A 20,315-nucleotide genomic window follows, 5' to 3' on the forward strand; every position below is an offset into this window, starting at 1 on the left:
GTTCATAACCTGCTATGAATTTTCAAAATGAAACTTTCCAAAGGTGCTCCCCTTGGAGCTCCCCATTAATACATTATCTTGGGAGAAGAGAGCTATCCCTGGTGCCAGCCTTCAACTGCTACAAGGATTGCTATAGCAGTAACTATAATCTGTCTGTGTCCTAAATGTTACCTATTACTCTCCCAACCATCATTTTCAAAGTTCTCTAAATATTCATCTCATTTAAGTGATTTATTCTCATCTCCATTTAAGGTTCAAAAAGCTTATCATCCCCTCAACTCCTTCGGTATTTTTTATCCCACACTATCCTAGGCAAGGCCATACCCTGAAGGATGTGAGGCTGCAACAATTTAAATGAGAGGTTTCCAAGACAACTGCATCCAAAAGGAGGCTTCATTGATTTTGCTTAGGCCCCTTGAGAGATCATACTGACAGGAATTTCAAAACCGAATTCCAATGATGTGTAGAAAGGAGCAGAAACAGTGCCCCACCAGAGCATGGGGCCTACAAGAGAGCCACAGTTATCTTATCCAAGGGATGAGTTTGATGTCAGATTACACCATTTGTGCCACTTTTTCCCTCATTTGGAGATTCAAATCTCACTCCATCCATTCCTTTAAGTCTCAGCTTAAGGAGCATTTGCAGAATCTACTTTAAGTTCGCCTTCTGACATCATGAATAATTCAAAGTCGATTTTCTATCAGTCACTTTGTTATTTATTGTACTAAACATATTAAGACAATTATCTTGTTTTCCATCTTCCATACAATTTTGAACAGATTAAAAAAAAGATATGACCACTTCTCACATCATCATGCTCTGGGCATCCACTATAAAGCCTCAACTGTCAAAAACTTGATACTTGAATATTCCTTATCCATAGAACCCTGGATTGTGATTTTCCAACCCTTTTCCATAGATTATCAGAACTAATACTTGCCAATGAAATATTTTGGGATGTACAATGTAGAAGTCAGTTGTTCTAAAATATGTAATCATGGCCTTATACATATATGTCTCTATTTCTTAGCAATCATACGTTTCTGTAAGTTTACTTTTTCCACGTAGGAAAGCAGGAAAGATAATTTACTGACCGTGCCCTATGTGCACAGTGGGAGATGAAGCTTCCTGTAGCTTGCTATGCCTAAAGGCCATGATTCTCAACTCTGGCTGCACACTGGAATCAACTACTGAATTCGTATTTCTGACGATGGCATTAGGGTACCAGTATATTAAAAAGCTACACAGAAGGGACGCCTGGGTGGCTCGTGAGTTGAGTGTCTGCCTTCGGCCCAGGATGCGACCCCAGGATCCGGGGATCGAGTCCCACATCGGGCTCTCGGCAGGAGCCTGCTTCTCCCTCTGCCTGTGTCTCTTCCTCTCTGTGTCTCTCAGGAATAAATAAATAAAACATCTAAAAAGCCAAAAAGCCACACAGTGTTTCTGATGATGTACGGTGACTAGTGAGAACTACTGGCTTTCAGAGTAAAGCCGAAGCTTCCAGGCTTAGCTTTTAAGGCTCCCTCTGTCTGGCTCTGAGGTACCTTTCCAGTTTCTTACCTTACTGCTTTGCCGCGCACCAGCCAACCAAATTCCCTTGGCTGATACGTGGGAAACCTCTTTCTAAAGGATTACCTGCGGCCAGAAGAGTCTCGAAGTATTATATTAGGATGTTCATCCACAGCGGAGCTTGGAAGGTGGTAAGTCGCAGACGGGGATGGGGCAGAGAAACACACGAATGGTACTTTGTCAACTTAAAAAAAAAAAAAAAAGAAAATGTTCCTAGGGTGAATTGAGGCACACTTTCAGCACTCCAAACATTTTTATTCGGCTTTCAGTTTTTGGAGATGGACTTTCTTTCTTCCTTTCTTTTTTTAAAGATTTTATTTGTTTATTCCTGAGAGACACGGAGAGACAGAGGCAGAGACCCAGGCCGAGGGAGCGGCCGCTGGGCATTTCCCACACACCGAGGCGGGCGGTGCCAAGGCCGACCGAACACGTCGCCCACACCGTCTCTCTCCTGGGATGCCTGGTCCTGACCGCACACGCCGCCTCAACTTGTCCACCTTTTACACTTTACAAACAACGGTTCGGAGTGAAAAATCCTAGGAAGTGGCGGCGGGCGCGTCGCGGGGGGGCGGGAGGGGGGCGGTACCTGGTCCTCGGAGTCAGCCTGGGCCCGGGCCGCTCAGCCGTCCGTCCCGGGAGAAGTCTCGGGCGCCTCTCGGCCTTCCTCCCTACGCCTCCATCGCACGAAGCCCGGCCCCGGGCACAGCCGCCGCCACAAGCTGAGGCGACGGGCAGCGCGCGCCTCAGCCCGAGCAGCGGCCCGGCCGGCGCCCGGGTGCGCGGCGTTCCCCTGGCAACAGGACGTGCTTCCGGTTCCGAGGCCACGCCCCCCGGGGTCCCGGGGAGCCGGGCCTGGCGCCCCTGTTTATGGGGCCGAAGGGCCCCGGGAAATGGCAGAGGCGCAGCGACTAGCGTTAAGGAAGGTGTGAAGGTCGGGGGCGGGAGGACTGCCGCCGCCCGCGAGGAGCCGCGCGTTCCCGGAGGGCGCCTGACGGCGGCTGTAGGCGTGCGCACAGCCTGCCGGGAAGTGCCTGGCGGCGCGGCCGCGGCGCGCTCCTGTCCGCCCGCGTCTTCCCGCCCCGTCGGGCGATGCCGCCGCGGAACCTGCTGTGGCCTCCGTGGCCAGGCGCGCGCCGGGCGTTCTGGGCTCCCGAGGCCTCCGAGCCTGCAGGGGCGCCGCGGAGGGAGCCCCGCGGAGCGGAGGGCGGCGGGGAGGCAGGACGCGGAGGCCGGACAGAGGAGGCCCTACGGCAGGCCGGACGGGGAGGCCGGACGGGGAGGCCGGACTGGGGGAGGCCAGACGGGGAGGCCCGACGGGGAGGCCCGACGGGGAGGCCAGACGGGGAGGCCCGAGGCCTCACCCTGCCTCCTTGGCTGTCCCGCCTCCTCGGATGGGCTAGCTGGCCCCGGAAAGGAAGGGGGCCGCCTCGCGTGGGCCGCGTCTTAAACCGGCCCTGGAATTACAGTGACGGGGTTACTCGGTGAAAATATTTAGGTACGCGCAGCCCTCCGCCTTGTTAGAGCCACACTTCCCAAAGGACCGACCAAGGTCGTGAGTCAATTTACCGATCCTGCGACCTACCTAGCCTCACCTCCAACTCCCCCCCCATGAATGTTTCAGCCTCACCTCCAACTCCCCCCCCCATGAATGTTTCAGCCTCACCTCCAACCCCCACCCCCCACCCCAATGAATGGTTTTGGAGATTGAAGCCCTTCCTCAGACACATTTTCTCTCTAGTTTCCTCTCAGGCCCTGAGTATGGGGCTCTCCCCTCCCCCCCACTCCTCCCCTACCCTAGTTAGTGTCACCTTTACCCCTCTGCCCCATCTTTGGCCTACTAATTAATTTTACCTATTAAGCAGAGTGGGAGGGTGAAAAGAGACGAGAAAAATTATATGAAATTCATGATGGGGGTGTTTATGTGAATGATTACACGGTGCCGTTTTGCTCAATTTCTAAATGCAGATGTGGTTGTTTTACAATGAAAAAATGTGGTTCTGGAGAGTGACTCTTGAAAGGCTAAAACTAACAACAGAAGCCCAATAGTGGTATATTCCAAAATATTCACAGATATCCTTGAAAAACATGGAGTATGGATATCTTCTTCCTAATCATGTGGCCTTAGGCCATTAACCTTCTTCAGGCTTTAGTTTCCTCACTTTCAAAAATACACTATCTCCTCTGATAGTTACGAGGATTGAATTGATTTAAAAAAGTATATTGTTTGACACATAGTAGGTGTTCAGTAAATAAATCCTGTCTTCCTTTGTCCTGAAATTTCTCTTACAGGGATAGGATTTGATTCAGTTCCTAAATATTCTGGTTCATTAACTTCTGACTGTAAATACATTTACAGGGCGGTATTGATTAGGTTTCTTTCCGTCTAAGCGACTCATTTTGATGAGACATAGAAGCTAATTTCCTTATAGCCTGAATATGATTTTTTTTCCCTTAGAGTTAAGCAGAAATCTTAGTTTCAGAAAATATTAGTGCACAGACATATTTTTTCCTGTTTGGAGTTGGCATTTTCTGTCCTTAGGTTTAGTTCTGTTTTTGTACAAAACATTTGGTGAAAACTGGAAATATGACGGGGAGACTGGATACCCAACTTTTCAGTAAATTAGGCATATATATAATTGTCGAAAAAACCGCTAAGTACAACGTTATTGTAGGTAAGTGTAGTTGATGTGATGGCTTCTCATTAGAGATTATATAGTGGTTATGAAACTCACAGTGCTCTCAATAACCTGGAAAATGCCAGTGTTGAAAATATGTAGAAGTTTAAAAACATACATATTGCATATGGTTGAATCTGTGTTTTGCTACTTTGCCAAAATCTTCATTTTGGTACATTCGAGTACTGACAGACCCATAAAAATTGTTCCACTGGATTAATAAGGTAGTTTGGTTATCTTCATCTTATTATGAGAGTAAGAAGCTTTAAAAATGGCATGTGATTTTCTCTAGGCTACTTAAGATATCTGTATAAGGGAAGAAAGTTTCAGGTATTTTATAAACAGTTTAATTCCATACTGGCTTTTGGACTGTAGTAGAAGAATTACAAAAGAGTTAAGTGTAAGATATGATGACTACAACAACTATTCTGATTTATTGAGGATACTTTTTATGTATTTTCTTACTAGCAACCTTTAAAAAGAATATAGACAATCCCTGATTCCTAATTTATTGCACGTTTTTTGAATGAATGCTGATGGTCTAAGCCATTTGAATAGTTGGACATTATGTATATCTTTTGGTCATCTGCAACTTATGTGTACAGAATTACCTCTGCAATGAACAACTCAACTTACTGAAGCTCACAGAATAGTTTCCCAATATGAAATCACTACAAAAATCTATCTCTTTATAGTGATTTATGTGATTTTATGCCTTGATGCTAATGACATTATTTTGAAAAATTACACCTATGATTTTGCATCCAGAATTATGTATCTAAAGAGCATCTAGATTTAACAGACTAAATTATATCAAATATGCATCAGTACAACAGTACAAAAAAGTCACAGATTTAACCACCAGAACTGTAACTTTTATTTGCTAATAGATATTTTAATAAACAGGATTACTCCATCTGTAAGACCCTGATAATGCCTCTTAGGAAATCATAGAAAAATAAAATACAATAATTAGTAATTTGTACTTTGTACAAAAATCTTATTATGTTGCTCAGCAGGTAGTTTTGCTAAACACCATATTCTTTCAGCAAACAGATAGATGACACATGTAATGCAATTAACCACAAACAATCCCTCATTGAGAGCTGAGCATTCTATAACACTATTAACTTGTAAGCATGCCAGCACACGAAAATTTACATGGAACATCATAATACTACAGATTTTTATAAGATGAAAACAATACCACCTTTAAGTAAATCTGGACTACTTCACTGCTACAGCAAAGTAGACAGTAGGTAGGGTTGCAGTTCAATTGTTAACATCCTTTTACTGTGTTTATCTCTCTACAATCTTGTTATACAACCAGAAAAGAGAACATAGTCTGTGTAAGGAACCTGAGTGGAAGGCATATACTGAAGCTCTAAATAGATACCAAAGATAAACAGTAATAAAAAAAAAAAATACAGTGCTGCATTCCTTATTCTCACAAGCAGATCTTTTCCTCCTTTTGTAAGAGAAGATGGGTACACTGCTAAATCCATAGTTAATGGTAACTAACTTTATGGCAGGTTTCAGAGAGATACATTTTAAAAACCATATTCATACTTATAGGAAGGAGAAATGTTTTCAGCTGCATGTTTTCCTTAGTCAAATATTTTTCTATGAAGGATTAAATGTCTCAACCTAGACAGATGTTATCTAGGTATTTTATATGAACATACTATTTAGTATTAAACGTTTTAGGATTTGTGCTACAAAGATTTTTATAACTATTTTATTTTGAATGCACTGCAACTGTCGACATCTACCATTTAATATTTGACATGGCCATTTAAATATTCAGTGTTTAATCAAATACATACTTATATGTACATATACATCTTTATATTTTTGTATATGATAAAACAGCAAAAAAATGGAGAGCAATCTTATTCTTTTATTCACAATCTAATTTTACACAAGTTTATATTCACCTATAAATTCAACACATTGAATTCCACGCGGTCTATCCAGAAATAAAGATCCAAGCACAATTAAAAGATCACATCCTCCAAAAGGATAGGGAGGTCACAGTGAACAAAACAACCATATTTCCCATGTGTTTCTCCTAAATGGCAGATGGTACTGATGTCTCTCATATGAAAACAAAAGAAAGTAAAAGTATTGCTTTACTAAATGATTAGATCCTGTTTGCCTTTTTTTTTTTTTTTTTTTTTAATTCCGCTGGGGACTCAAAACCCTCCAAAATACTATTTTGAGAAAACTGCCAGCTTGAGTATATACAATACACATCTTTTAAGATTAAACTAATTTTAATTTTCATAGGGTTTAAATGATAACATAATAGTTACAGAAATTTGTTTACTCTGTTAATGGACAAAAATAAAGAACAAAACATGAGAAGTATCTATGGCATTGAGAAGTCCTCACTTAATCTCTACATTATGGAAAAGAGAACACTGTTATTAGGGTCATTGGAAAGCACAGAATTGTTTCAGATCCTTCAGACACGATGTCTCAAAAATATCCAGTAAGAATGGCTTTAAAATATTTTACACAATAGGTCTTTTTCAAACCGTGGCATATTACATACACACAAATACCCATGGACCATGTTTATGTATATAATATGCACGTGTGTGTGCGTGCATGTGCATGGTTTGCTTTCCCCCTTCCAACGACTTGTACCCCTCCCTTCCAATCTATACGCCCTTTCCACTCTCCATATTGACTTTTAGCTCATCTTGGTAAATAGAATTACTCACATAGTAACATCCTTACCTTTCTTCCTCCAATCTACCAGCTTGCCCACAACTCTGCCTTCCCTCCCATTGCGGTTCTGTGTCTCGTCCTATCAGAAACTAACCTCCCTATAATATGAATCCTGAACCCTTCTAACCTCCCAGGGCCTTTTCTCTAATTATAGCCTCTCTTGCTATAATCAGTTTTCCCCTTTCTACCAGATTGTTCCCATTAGCATATAAATATACTCTAGCACCTTTTCTCTAAACACACACACACAACCAAAAATCTCTTGACCCCATGTTTCCCTCCATATATCGCCCTATTTCTCTTGCTTAAACAGTAAAACTTCTTGAAAGACTTGTTTACAGATATTGACTCCACCAGCTTTCCTACAATCTCTTCTTAATCAGGCTTTGACTACCCTACTTCAGAGACTGTCTTTGTCAAGGTCACCCATAACTTCAATGTTGCCAAATCCAGCAGCCATTTCTTGGTTCTCAGCTTGGCTTCTTAGAAGCATTTAATCCAGATGACCCATCGCATTTCTTTTTGATCTTACCTTGTTCTCCTTAGTGTCGTCCTATGTTGGCTTCCAATTCTCTGCCTAACTTCTACATGTGGGAATGCCCTAGACCTCAACTCCAGCCTACTATCTTACAGCCTTTTCCCAGGTGATTTCAAAATTTTAAACACCGTTTATGTGCTGACGACTTCCAAATCTTGATGTCTGTCCCTGATTGCTCCTTGGAATTCTCATATAGGACTGTCTATTCGTTCTCTCCATTTGAATATCTGACAGGCATCATGTAGCTAAAACCAGTCCTTAATTTTCCCTCCAAACCTGCTTCTCCCCACCACTGCTGACTTAGTCTCTCATTTCTTAAATAATAGAATTTATTTTTGATTTTCTTTTTCACCCTTCATACCCAATTCATTAGGAAGCCCTGTGTTCAGAGCCCGAATTCACCTACTTCTCTCCACTTTTACTTCCTCTATAACAAAAGCCAACATTTTTGTCTGCCTAAACTATTGCTGTAGCCTCATAAATGTTCTTTCACTATTGTCTCATTTTTGTCTCCTTAATTCTTCTATTGTGTACTAAGCACACCATTCTCTCTACCCTCAAACACTCCAAACCCCCATGCATTAAATTGGTCTTTCTGACTGCAATGTTCTTGCCTCCGATCTTCTTATGACTGGTTCCTTCATGCTTTTCAGGCATTTGAAATGTCACATCCTCAGAGAAAATTTCTTTTACCATTTTATATAAAAACCACAGTCATGCTATGTAACTTTATTGCTTTTAATTATCAGCATAACATTTCTTTATTGTGTACCTTTACTACTAGAAAATCAATGCCATGAGGCAGAGGCTTTTTTCTTATCTTGGTCACTCTTTTTCAGTGCTTAGAACAGGACACTGGTATATGACAGTGTTCAATAGACATTAGTTACTGGGACAAATGAACTTACAGATAAATATATTTAAAGTAAATCAGTATATGTATGTATATATACATACGGTATAGGTATGTATATGCTAATTTTGAAATTTAGGAATTATACAATTTTGGATCAGCAAACAGAACTTCAATTTTTTGTTTGTTTGTTATATCTGTTCCCCATAGTGTCAGAGCTTTGACTGGAGAAATCATGCTGTGTTTTTGTTCTCTGCATTAAATTATAGATACCTAATTATTTCATTTAATGGTAGAGAGAAGTTATAAGGTGGGATAAGGGAATGTTTTGCTTCCTCAAAGGGATTTTTGAAGACTCTGAAAAAAAAAAGAAGTTTATACAAAAATGGGATCACCTTTCACTTTTGTTGAAGGTATCCCACCTGGTGAAATTTTAAAAATTGAATAAATGGTAAGTAGTGAAAAGTAACTATAAAAAGATCTGTTCACTATTTTGAATACACCAAGTCCAATATTGGATTTTTCTTACTGTATTTCCATTCATGAGAAAATAAGAGTTTGTTTTCTCCAGCACATTATGAGACATTTGAGCCAGATTAGATCAAAAACAAAAACAAACAAAAGGGTAACTTCAAAAATAATAATTTCTAGAAACTGTTTTGGTATTTGGCTTCAACATCTTTGAGAACTGGAAAGTTATAAGCATTCTGATACTGAATGGAAACAAAGATCTAAAATGGCTCTTTTTTTATACTTAAAATACCTGAAAAAAGAAGGCAATCTTCTTGAAAGCACTAAGTAGGGATCATCACAAATAACAAAATTAATATGCAAATACCACATTTTTTATACATTTGGAGCTATGTAAAATTTATATGGTACATAAAAGCATGAATTGATTTTAAAAGATTACCTTTCAACTCAGATCTTTTTATCTGAATATTTTTTTTTTAAATTTTTTTTTTAATTTTTATTTATTTATGATAGTCACAGAGAGAGAGAGAGAGAGAGGCAGAGACACAGGCAGAGGGAGAAGCAGGCTCCATGCACCGGGAGCCCGACGTGGGATTCGATCCCAGCTCTCCAGGATCGCGCCCTGGGCCAAAGGCAGGCGCCAAACCGCTGCGCCACCCAGGGATCCCTTTTTTATCTGAATTTTATATAAACTTTTTGCATTTAATAACTGAGGAAAAAGACTCATGAATGAGATTGATTCATTGATACATATAAAATGCTTTGATAGTTCAATACTCAATGTATTTTTTGACAAATTCATTTATTATATATAGGTTTTAGAAATCAAAAGAACTAGTAATATGGAAATGTTAGTAATTGTGATCATTTAGTTTATTAATAAATTTTTTAAAAATAAATTTCTATTTTTGATATCTTGGCAAAATTTCTAATTTTATATATATATATATCTTAACAAATATTAAGACTCACTTATATTAGAGATTCTCATCCTTGAAATGAATTTTAGTTTCAAAATTACCAGAAGAGTAATAGGACATAATTTTTAGTCACTCTTTTTTAATAATTTTCTTTTAATGTGGTAATAGTTTTAACAAAGAACTCTTTTTGTATTCTTTTCGCCTTTTCCTAAATTTTAATAGAACTTCGTCTGTTTTCATGTTCTGTGTTAATGCCTCTGATTTTTAAAAAAATAAGGTTATTATAGAAGATATAACATAACCACCATTTTAAGAAGCATTATTAAGCTGTCAAAGATTGTACTGAATACAAAATAAAAACCCAAGTATAGTTTATGAAAAATGTCCAAAAACATTTATATCCTGTAATTATTCAGATTTTCAATGACACAATCTAAGATGGAATGTAATTAAGAAAATTATTATTAATGTATCAGAAATAAAGCACATATAGTATCTTTAAAATCAAATGTTATTCATTCATATTTGTTAGGACTGCTCACCAAAAAAAGTATTATACCCCACCAAAAAAAAAAAAAAAAACCAAAAACCTCCCATTTCACATTTTTTTCTCTTGGAGGTCTTAAAAGACCAACATTATATCAAAACTCTAAATTTGTAAGAAGAAGATGAGATTTTTGCATAGTATAGATCTATTAATACAATCTTCTTTGAACGCATATACATGGCATAGGAAGAAACAACACATTAAAAGCAAATTAAAAACTTCAATGATAAACATTTATGCACATTAAACCTTATTTTTCAAGCAGTACAGGAATTTAAAAAATCTCCCATCACTGTTATAGTGTCTATGAAATTCAGTATTGTTTTAAAGATACTTTTAAAGATATTGAACTAGATAAAATACCAATGAATATTCAAATCAGATTTAACAATACTCGCATTAATCATATTGACAGAAAAACTAGCTCATTCAGTTACAGATTTGTTAGCAAATGAGTAGCCATTGATTTTGTCATAGAGCTTCTAAAGACCACAGTTGTAAGCAGATTTATTTTAAAGATAAAAAATACGTGGCAATAAATAAAGCATGTACAGTCAAAGAAAAAATTTATTACAGCTTAAATAATGATATTTCTGGGTAAATTATTCTAAAGAGAGCAGAAGTTACTACTTTGCATGAGAAATGAGCTAATAGAATGAATTATATTCTAGTTCCTAAGTGAGTGAAGATGTGTTTAAATGAAAAATCTAACAAAAGTAATTTCTAGCTAAATGCATATATTTCATTCTACAAATTACTAAATGTAGAAGAGAGATTTAATTTATTACAAAGACAATAGAAGAGGAGATTTTAAATTAGGTAAAAATCATGAAAGTGCATGTTTACTTATCTTTATGATTTAGCAGTATTCCCTCCATCTATCATGATTTCAAAAAGTTAAGTGATATTTGGTTTTGTAGAACACAGGCAAATGAAGACTGTTCTGAGGATGATGATCTATAAATATGGCAAAACTCATAGAAATGTTTACATCAAAATTGCTTGCAAACTTAAGCTCATATTTAAGTTATGAAAACAAGAACATCTATCTTCAAAGTTAATAATGCCTAAATATAAAATTTGGATTTAGGTAAAATGAAGGTTCTCATACCTTGAATTTTTCTTTATAATAGTACATCATTTGGAATAAAGGAAGGTTAATGGCTGGGCTAAATGAATAGGAATCCTGAAGTAAGTTGTTCTTTCATTATTTTGTAGAACATTTTAAAGTCATATCTCAGTTCTGATTTATTATTTGAGTTGATAGCTTATTATCTTAACCAAAAGTGAGTTTATTATAACAAAACAAAAACATCCAGGGGTTAAAAAGAATGGAGAAATATAGGTAAGGAAAGAGCTTCACTTGAGAGAAGATTTTTCACTGAGTTTGATACCTTTCTAATTTACAACTCCCAGGGAATTGTGTTGTTAATCTGTACTTCATTTTCTAATCAAAAGTAGAAACCACTTCTTTATATTACATTTAAGAGCAAGAGCTATCTTTCATCCTCATCTGTCAGGTAATTTTTCTGTAATGCCTTTGTTATTCTTGAGGATGAATTAGGTATGTCTAAGGATAGTGGAATTCTTCTTTGAGGTTTTTCCTTTTAAATGAAACAAATCAAAAGTTCTCTTAATGATATAGAGATTTGGTACTATAGTTAACGAGCGTGGAAACCCAAGTGAGAATCTTTCTTTGTTTTGTTTAGAAAGAAACTGCTTTCAATGGGAAAGAGCAAAAAAATCTAATAAAGTGGAAATGAGTTGATATCCTTAAGAGATACATAAAACTTTGTATTTGCCAGGTGTTTTTAAAAGATGAAGTTTATATTATTTTAGTAGTGCTTTGCTACCCTTAGTAAATGAAGTTTTCTTCACATTATTTTTTTCATTTTTAAAATTCAGTAATTTTGAATCACTACTGATAAGCTAAAGGTAGACTTTTAAATCTATTCCATAATCCTAAAAAAAAAAAATACCAACCAACCATTTTTTGTTTTGAATTAAAAATAACCCAAGTCTTTTTTTTCTTTTTAAGTAGGCTCCATGCCCAGTGTGGAGCCTAATATGGGGCTCGAACTCACAACCGTGAGATCAAGACCTGAGCTGAGATCAAGAGTTGGGCACTTAACCGACTGAGCCACCTAGGCACCCCCCCCAAGTTTTCAATTAAGATGTAAACATCCTTTTTTTTTATACATTTGAATAATATATCATTAATCTGAAGTTCAAATCTAATTACTAGTCAGAAGAAAGAAGATAAAAATTACATTTTGATGACTTGTATCTATTGTTGACCTTTTTTTTCTCAGAAGTCTCTCATCCCCCTTATAATATACAAAATTTATTTTTATCCAAAGAAATCTTTGAAATACCTGCCTAATATTTTGCTTTTTTAAGGAAACAGTAAGAGAAAGGGGTATTTATGCCTCTGCAACTTAAGATTTTTCATTTCCTTTACTTCATCTAGTACCATGTTAGATCTAGGCATATTTGAAAGAATTTTGTGCAACTATTGCAGGTTCATACTTATTTTTACATTCACTAATACCAGTGAATTGGCTTGGAAAAGAGATTACTCCAGGGTTGTTTTAAAAAAAGGCTAATATTTTCTAATTGGAGGCACCTTTGAGGTAGTGACTCTACCACACATGAACTGAAAAGTTTGCCACTGGACAAGAAAAATCTATAACTTCTAAGGAGAGATTGTCTTAAGAGAATCCTGCAAGATTGTTCCTCTCCGCTATAGGAAGTGTGGAGTGTTTTATGAGAATCTACAGTGCAAAATAAATTTCTCCATAAGGATTGTAAATCCAATTCACACTGGACAAGGCTTTATTGATTTATGTATTTTTTTTTTCCTATGGAAAGAGCTGGCCCTTAGTGACTTGGAAATCACAGCAAACATAGCAAATAGGCTCCAACCTCTAAGTTTTAATCTCAAGAGTTATTTTGAAGGTAAGGACAGTACAGCCAAAATCATCTTTGCCATAAAACCTTATGTGTATAGGAGACACTTCATAGATATTTGTTAAATTGAACTAATGAAGTTTATACTGTCCTTACTGAACCTTTATAATTAAAGATTGAAAGTTGTTGAAAATGTTGATCATTCAACCTAAAAGGCGACTTCAGTGCCTGGTGTCCTAATGGAAGAATAACATCAATTTGACTCAGTGTACTACTCTATCTTTTGGAGTCTTTTTTTTTTTTTTCTTCTTCAAGATTTTATTTATTGATTTGACAGAGAGGGAGAGAAAGCACAAGCACGAGGAGTGGCAGGCAGAGGGGAGAAAGGCAGAGGGGAGCAGGCTCCCCACTGAGCAGGGGCTCCATCCCAGGACCCCAGGATCATGACCTGAGCCCAAGGCAGATGGTTAACTGACTGAGCCACCCAGGTGCCCCTCTTTCGGAGTCCTCATGTAAAAAGTATCAAAATATTTTTGGATTGAACATGAAGTAGTAAAGTCTTTTTCTACTAAATGGAATCTGAGCTTGGAAAAAAAGTGAGAATATTAAAAGAAGAGATATATCTGCTTCTAGCCTCTTTGTTGTATAAACACAAGTCCACCAACTGTGAATGGATAATGATTTTTTATTCTTAAAATACAAATTTTTAAATTAATAATTTCCTTATCTAAAGCTATAGAAAAGGATCATCATCATCCATTTTTAAATTACTTTCCAAAGCACTTAATTTCCAGTTAATAAAAAGTTCATTCCCTCTCTGTGAGTGCAAATGCTCTCGTTTATGTGGTGGGACCCAAAATACTAATGTATGGCTCCTGCAACAGTCCCTTCCCTCCGTCTTCAGCCTCTTGTAAAGAGATGGTAAGATCATTTTAGATTTTCCGAGCTTTCTTCTGCTGATAGGATCAGGGGGTGAGTAGTAGAAGCTGAGAAAGGAAAAGAGAGGAGATGGAGTAATAAAGAGAGGAGACGGGGAGCTGACTGAGCAAGAGATTTTAGGAAATTTAATGAAGGAACAGAAAAAAGAGACCTAATATTGGTGAAAATTTTGGGATAAGAGATTTAACTGACTGATTTATAAAGTAGAACTTTGGTAGGGAAAGATAAAAAAAAATGGACTTTTTACATGAAATGTGGTTGAGATTCATTCTTCACCACCACTTCAGAAGGACTTCTGTAAAGACTTTGCTTTTCAAGAGTTGACTTTGGATTTGTTTTTCTTTTGAGGACTGAAGCAGGCCTTAGAACTGTAGCTACAAGGCTGTTTTTTATTCAGCTGATATCTGGATAGGTTTTAAAGAGTAATGCAGGGTATTAAAGAATACAAATCTTTTTTTTTTTTTTTTTTTTTAGATTACGGCATGCATAACTTATTTGTCAGCAGCTCTAAGATAACTCAGTGCAAAAGTGCTGTACATTTTGATTCTCGGTAAGCCAAGAGCTTTGCAATTTCTGATTGCTTTTTTAATGATTTATATACCTAATCTCTCTTCTCGATTGTACATTGTTTTTATATTTTTCCCCCACATATGCCTTATACTATGAGATAATGAGTTATTTATAGACTGGAAACTGACCACCCAGGAAATAAAAGTGGTTTCTTCAACTGTCTCGATTTACAAAATCCAAAAAGCTCCTCAGTAGTATAGATCAGAAAATGTAAAATAAAGCAGGTACATGAATGTATATGCATACTGAAGTTATCAAAAATCATTACTGAAGGCTGTGATTTATGTAAGTTACTAATTTTCTTTCTATAATTAGGTTCTATACTTATGCATATTAAACAGTTTTAATTACTAAGTATGTGCACTAGTAATTCTCAAAATATTTCATGTAAAATTTCCAAATAAATTTGGCAACCTAACTGTTAATATTCCTAAATCTTATAATATCCTTGGGATCAGGGGTCTGTGGGTAGGCAATTAAGAAATAGATATCCTTATTTTTTTAATATATCTGTTTAATCGTGCACAAATATTTCAACCATGTGTTTCTGACCATAATGAGGTTCAAAATTACACGTAAGATTATCATGCTTACAGTTCTGAAAAATATGAATGTAATTCTAAAGAAATTTTAAAGAGCATTTGGGGAAAGAGAGTAGAAAGGCAGTTTTATAATACTACAGGAAGATGTTGGGGAAGGAAAAAAAGAAATATAAGTTACTCACATATAGAAAAAGATCTCTGTACCTTTTAAGAAAAAAATTCTTAACAGTGAACTTTAATCTTGTAAGTACTGAATGCCCATCTCATAGAAGTTGAAATACTTTATAGAATTTATTTCATCAAACTATACAGATGTTGCTGACAGAGTCCTATGGAAGACCATAATTATTCTATTCCTTATTTTTCTAAATACCTTTTTTGTTGTTTTATAAAAATAAATATATATGATTAATAAATTTAATCTGTTTTACATCTGTTCTTATTTAATATATATTTGAAGACAGGTAAATATGGAAATTTTATATTTCCTCTACATGTATCCAGATTTGTGTAAATGTATCAAGCAAACTGCAGTTAGTGTATGAGTGATGCATGACCATGCAGGTAGTGGCTAGAAAATGTTGCTAGCTATTTCTGACACACTTACTTAAAAAGTGATGAATTTCTCACTTTTTTTCTTTTTAGTATACTTTAAGAAATACTTTAAAGACTCTTCCTTCTAGCTCTATAGAATTTTTTTTTTGAAATGAGAAAAATTGAGCTGTGGTAGACAAAAATCAGGAGATAAATCAGCATAATAATGTATGTGAAAGGGTCTAGTCTAATGGGACAATAAACAAATCTTAAAAGAATAAAAGAAAGTGAGTCTCCTTTAATAGCAAGACAGCTACTATTACCAAAAAAAAAAAAAAAATGTGATTTAGGTAGGAACTGGAGAAGTGGATTGGGCACCTTTGGGTCTTAGATCAGAGAAAAACTGATTTATTAAATAAGCGTCTTTAGACAACCTGTTCCTTTTAAAATCTCTCTCTCAACACATCCTGCCTACTCTTCCACACCCAGCACAGAAGCCATTCTGTACATTCACAGGCAACAGCTGATTTTACAATTGAACTTACTCATAAAGCAGCACTTTTTTGATAATTTGCTCAGCATAATTCACTGAAAAATACATTTGCTTTTTTTTTTTTTTTTTTTTGCAGCCTCTGAGATGATTATGACAACACATTCTAGCTGTGTTCACATTTTCAGTTACTGTGTTTTGGGCCCAGGTTGACACATGATTTATCGATTTATATATGCTCATGGGTCAGGTCTGTTCATATCCTCTTTGGAACATGCAGTGGTATACTTGTCTCCTGAAAGGTTTAGAAAACAGCTCAGCACGTTCATGTAACTTATTTTTTAGGAACAAAATACAAAAATTCTTTAACTTGCAAAATGCACCAACATCAGCCAACTAGATGTGTTTATTTTTTGGGCCACCATATAGCTATCATAAAATTGTGTTTAATTACTTTTACATTAAATCTAAGGCTATATTCTTAGATCTTTTATTCAAAGCAAGTCTACTGAAAATAACTAATTTTCTCAGTGCTTTGATAATTGCTTTTGCAAACTTGTAAAGCTGAACCAAGGGAATAGACACAGTTTTATTTCAAGCTTCACTCTTGATCTTTCTGGGGTGATCTTCATAAGGTAGGAGAGAAATATACTATTGCTAATAAAACTTAGAGGGGAAAAGCCTCTAAGCAATCACTTACTATGAAATATTTAGGACACTATGAAGTTAATTAAAAAAAAAAAAACAGACAAACCAGCCTTAGAAGATTGAAAAGCATAGTATGTTTCTCCCTCTCCCTCCCTGATAACCCCTTTCTTAGTGTAGTCACACCTGACAAGAATTCACCAAATGATATCATTGGTTATTTCTGCAAATACTTCTAACAACATCAGGCATCAACAGTTAAACTATTATAAAATAAAGTAGCAATATGATCCATAGAGTTGAATATAATTATCTAAAAGTATTCACGTCAGTTTGGAAGCTACTTGATCACAAACATGAAAGAAAGGTCAACTATTTCTTTTTTATCTACTGTCAAACTCTAAATACATCATTAAGGAAGCCACACCTGGCCAAATTCCTTTGGGTTAAGTTCGTGAACACTTCCCAAATACTGTTGTACAAAGTTACACATCCATGCTGAGTTATTTACCATTTTGTCAGTGATAATCTGCAGCGGGCCAGGGTTTTATCTGCAGGTTATTCAGAGAGGAGCTATGAGGCATAATTTTAAAATCCAGGTTAGAAGAATAAACAAAAGGTGTGTGCCCGTAGTTTGAACAGGAGACTGCAGTTCGTGAAGTGATGTTTGGAGAATCAGAAGAGGGGGTAGTAGAGAGGATATCGTTCATTTTAGAAATGCTGAGGCACAAAACACAAGTGCTTGTAGTACTTTCATACATGAAATCCTTTCTCCTGTATGTGCATCATGTGTAAGCGTAAAGTCTGTATACTGCTGACTATCCGTCTCTGGTGTCCAATGAGTAGGACTCCAATTCTTCTAATATCACTGTGAGAGAGAAAAAGAGACAGAGATAGGAGTGAGGGGAGGAGAGAGAATATGGACATTTAGATCTGGTAAGTACAAGGAGATAAGAAATGAAGACTTACATATGGTAAATATGTATCATGTCAGATTTGCTTTGTGAACTTAACAAAAATTGTATAGTTGGTAAAATGAGAGTTTAAACAGAGATATCAGTGAACATCAAGACTTTGTTACATTTTTCTTCTCCCCGGTGCCAGATAATATATCCAGTCTACCTCAATTTAAGGATACAAAGAAAAATTTCAAATTCAGGTACCAACACAATGTTCAGACATTTCACAGACCTAAAGGGCATGCAGTTTTTAAAAAGATTTATTTACTTATTTGAGAGAGAGGAAGAAAGAGAACGGAGTGGCAAAGGGAGAGAATCTTAAGCAGACTCCTTGCTGAGCATGGAGCCCAATGTGGGGCTTGATCTTACAACCCCGAGATTATGACCTGAGCTGAAACCAAGAGCTGGATGCTTAACCAACTGAGCCACCCAGGCGCCCCAGGTATACAATTTAGATAATGATACAAATTTTCAACAGTGTCAGCAAAACTAATATATGGGGTGGACGGTATAATGGGGGCTTCATCTGAGCCCTGTGGTCATTCAACAAACTGGAAAAAATGCTGTTGTATTATGTTGAACTAAATAAAATTGCCATTACTATTTCAAAATAATGGCGATTTCATAGTTGGTTCAACCAACTAGTTTTAGTATCTACCTTTTAAGCATATGTTGAACATTTTACTGTACCCAGGCAAAGAATAATTTTTGAGACAACAGAAAAATGTCCAGCTTTTTTAATATAGAGGAGGACCTCTGAATTTACGTGATGGTAATGTATTACTACAATTACTACATTTGATGAAAGTAACAGAATTGATTATGCAAGATTAATATATGTGAGTCACTATGCTGATGTAAAGTCTGGATGTGAATGAGAGTAATATGCATCTCAGAAAGCATTTACAAATTTTTAAAATGGCTATTGGAATCAAACATATTCTTCCAAAGGGAAATAGTTAAAAGTGTAATGTCTAATTTCCACTAGAATGGTAATTAGCAATGGTGAGGAAAGATGTGGAAATGCCAGGCTAGCATTAGGAAATGTGGTTGCATCACAGTGTTCCTGATACAGTATTTGGATTTGTAACTTCCTGAGTGGATTGTCTAAACATGGTAATAAACCTATAGCACCACTTACTCAATGCTCATTCTTGAAATCAGGTCGAACGTCGTAAACCCCGCAGCCATGAAGTTATTCTTATATTGCCCCATCTTGATAGAATCCAGCCAGTCACCAACTGTGACAAACAAAGGATATTCAGGAACTTCACCAGGGGACTCTGGCATTCTACAAGAAAAAAAAAAAAAAATCCATGGAGATTTTTAAAGTCACATAAAGGAAAAAATAATCAACTTTTTTTTTTTTTAACCTCTTTTCAGTACTCTTACCTCTGATGTTTTTTCATAGTCCATTAAAACAAATCTCTAATTTTCCATCATATTCACATCAGCCACTTTTATCTGGTCAGTTTCACTTGTCAGTTTGTCTTTTTCTGCTTTTTGCCATTAACCGGGTTTTATACTAGATGTATGTTTTGAGAAAAACGCACATCTTGCTAACTGCTATTTACTTTTTTCCTCTTGCATAAAATTGTGCTTTCAAATCTAGGAAAAGTCCAGTCCTCATAAAGGACAGTAAGTAGTCTTGGGTTGTTCACTCTTATACTTTCTAATCTGCCACTGAATTCTTGCCCTTTTGCCTTTTTTTTTTAAATGTTTGCTCTGATAATCCCTTCTCTTTTTCACAGTGAATTCACTGATCAAGCTTCCATTGATTTATTCTCAAACATTCAACAAGGATTTATTATTTATTAAAAAGCAATTTCTGCTGTTACAGAGTTCAGTTGCATGAGTAAGACTTACATACATCCAAGCCTAGGGTAGGAGACCCCAAGGCATGGATGTTAATATAGCATAAAACAAAGTAAAATCAACGCAAGTTTGGGTTAACGAGAAAAAGGAATCCAGCATTGATAGATCTTAGAATAAGTGATACAGACATCTCTATATTTGTTCCTAATATCTAATGCAAAGGGCATTGCAGTTGGGGATATTTTTGTAGTTTTTGTTTTGTTTCGTTTTGTTTTTTGAGAGGATAATGAGGGTGGGGGTCGGGAGAGGGGCAGAAGGAGAGACAGAATCCTAAACAGAACTTGATCTCACAACCCTGAGGTCATGACCTAAGCCAAAGTCAAGGAGTTGGACGCTCAACCAACTGAGCCACCTAGGAGTCCCGTATTTTTATAGTTTTATAATAAAAATAATATAAAGGCATTACTCTGGAAAGGCTAGCAGATGTGTGTGTCTACATACATAAATACGTATTTTTGTATGTGTATACATGTTCATACATATACATATTTATACAGGATAGTTTCATATAAACTAAAGACAGAATAAACATGTAAGTA

At 36.5% G+C, this 20,315-nt stretch overlaps 3 protein-coding genes across 12 annotated transcripts in view; 1 reads left to right on the forward strand and 2 right to left on the reverse strand.

Moving 5' to 3' along the window:
• Positions 1–2,354, reverse strand: part of ARL6 (ADP ribosylation factor like GTPase 6) — a 60,528-nt gene extending 58,174 nt beyond the window's left edge. For 3 of the 4 annotated variants that reach the window (XR_005987796.1, XR_005987795.1, XM_041755058.1), the window contains exon 1: positions 2,156–2,352. The gene's annotated coding sequence lies outside the window, so the exon portion shown is untranslated. Of the gene's footprint in view, positions 1–1,635; positions 1,754–2,155 lie in introns of all 4 variants that reach the window. The other variant, XM_041755068.1, reaches the window with a different exon arrangement.
• Positions 1,103–20,315, forward strand: part of LOC121487261 (translation initiation factor IF-2-like) — a 36,365-nt gene continuing 17,152 nt past the window's right edge. The window contains exons 1-4 of the mRNA XM_041748783.1: positions 1,103–1,198; positions 1,630–1,700; positions 2,110–3,064; positions 14,636–14,711. Of these exons, the coding sequence (XP_041604717.1) occupies positions 1,103–1,198; positions 1,630–1,700; positions 2,110–3,016 (1,074 nt within the window). The 3' untranslated portion in view covers positions 3,017–3,064; positions 14,636–14,711. The remainder of the gene's footprint in view (positions 1,199–1,629; positions 1,701–2,109; positions 3,065–14,635; positions 14,712–20,315) is intronic.
• The window catches only part of EPHA6 (EPH receptor A6), an 867,085-nt gene continuing 860,420 nt past the window's right edge, over positions 13,651–20,315 (reverse strand). For all 7 annotated transcript variants that reach the window (XM_041755016.1, XM_041755005.1, XM_041754987.1 and 4 more), the window contains 2 exons: positions 19,043–19,192; positions 13,651–17,810 (listed from right to left, as the gene is read on the reverse strand). In XM_041755016.1, coding sequence (XP_041610950.1) covers positions 17,696–17,810; positions 19,043–19,192 — 265 coding nt within the window. In that variant the 3' untranslated portion in view covers positions 13,651–17,695. The remainder of the gene's footprint in view (positions 17,811–19,042; positions 19,193–20,315) is intronic.

The sequence above is a fragment of the Vulpes lagopus genome, chromosome 1 (genome assembly GCF_018345385.1).
Source record: "Vulpes lagopus strain Blue_001 chromosome 1, ASM1834538v1, whole genome shotgun sequence".
Taxonomy (NCBI): Eukaryota; Metazoa; Chordata; class Mammalia; order Carnivora; family Canidae; genus Vulpes; species Vulpes lagopus.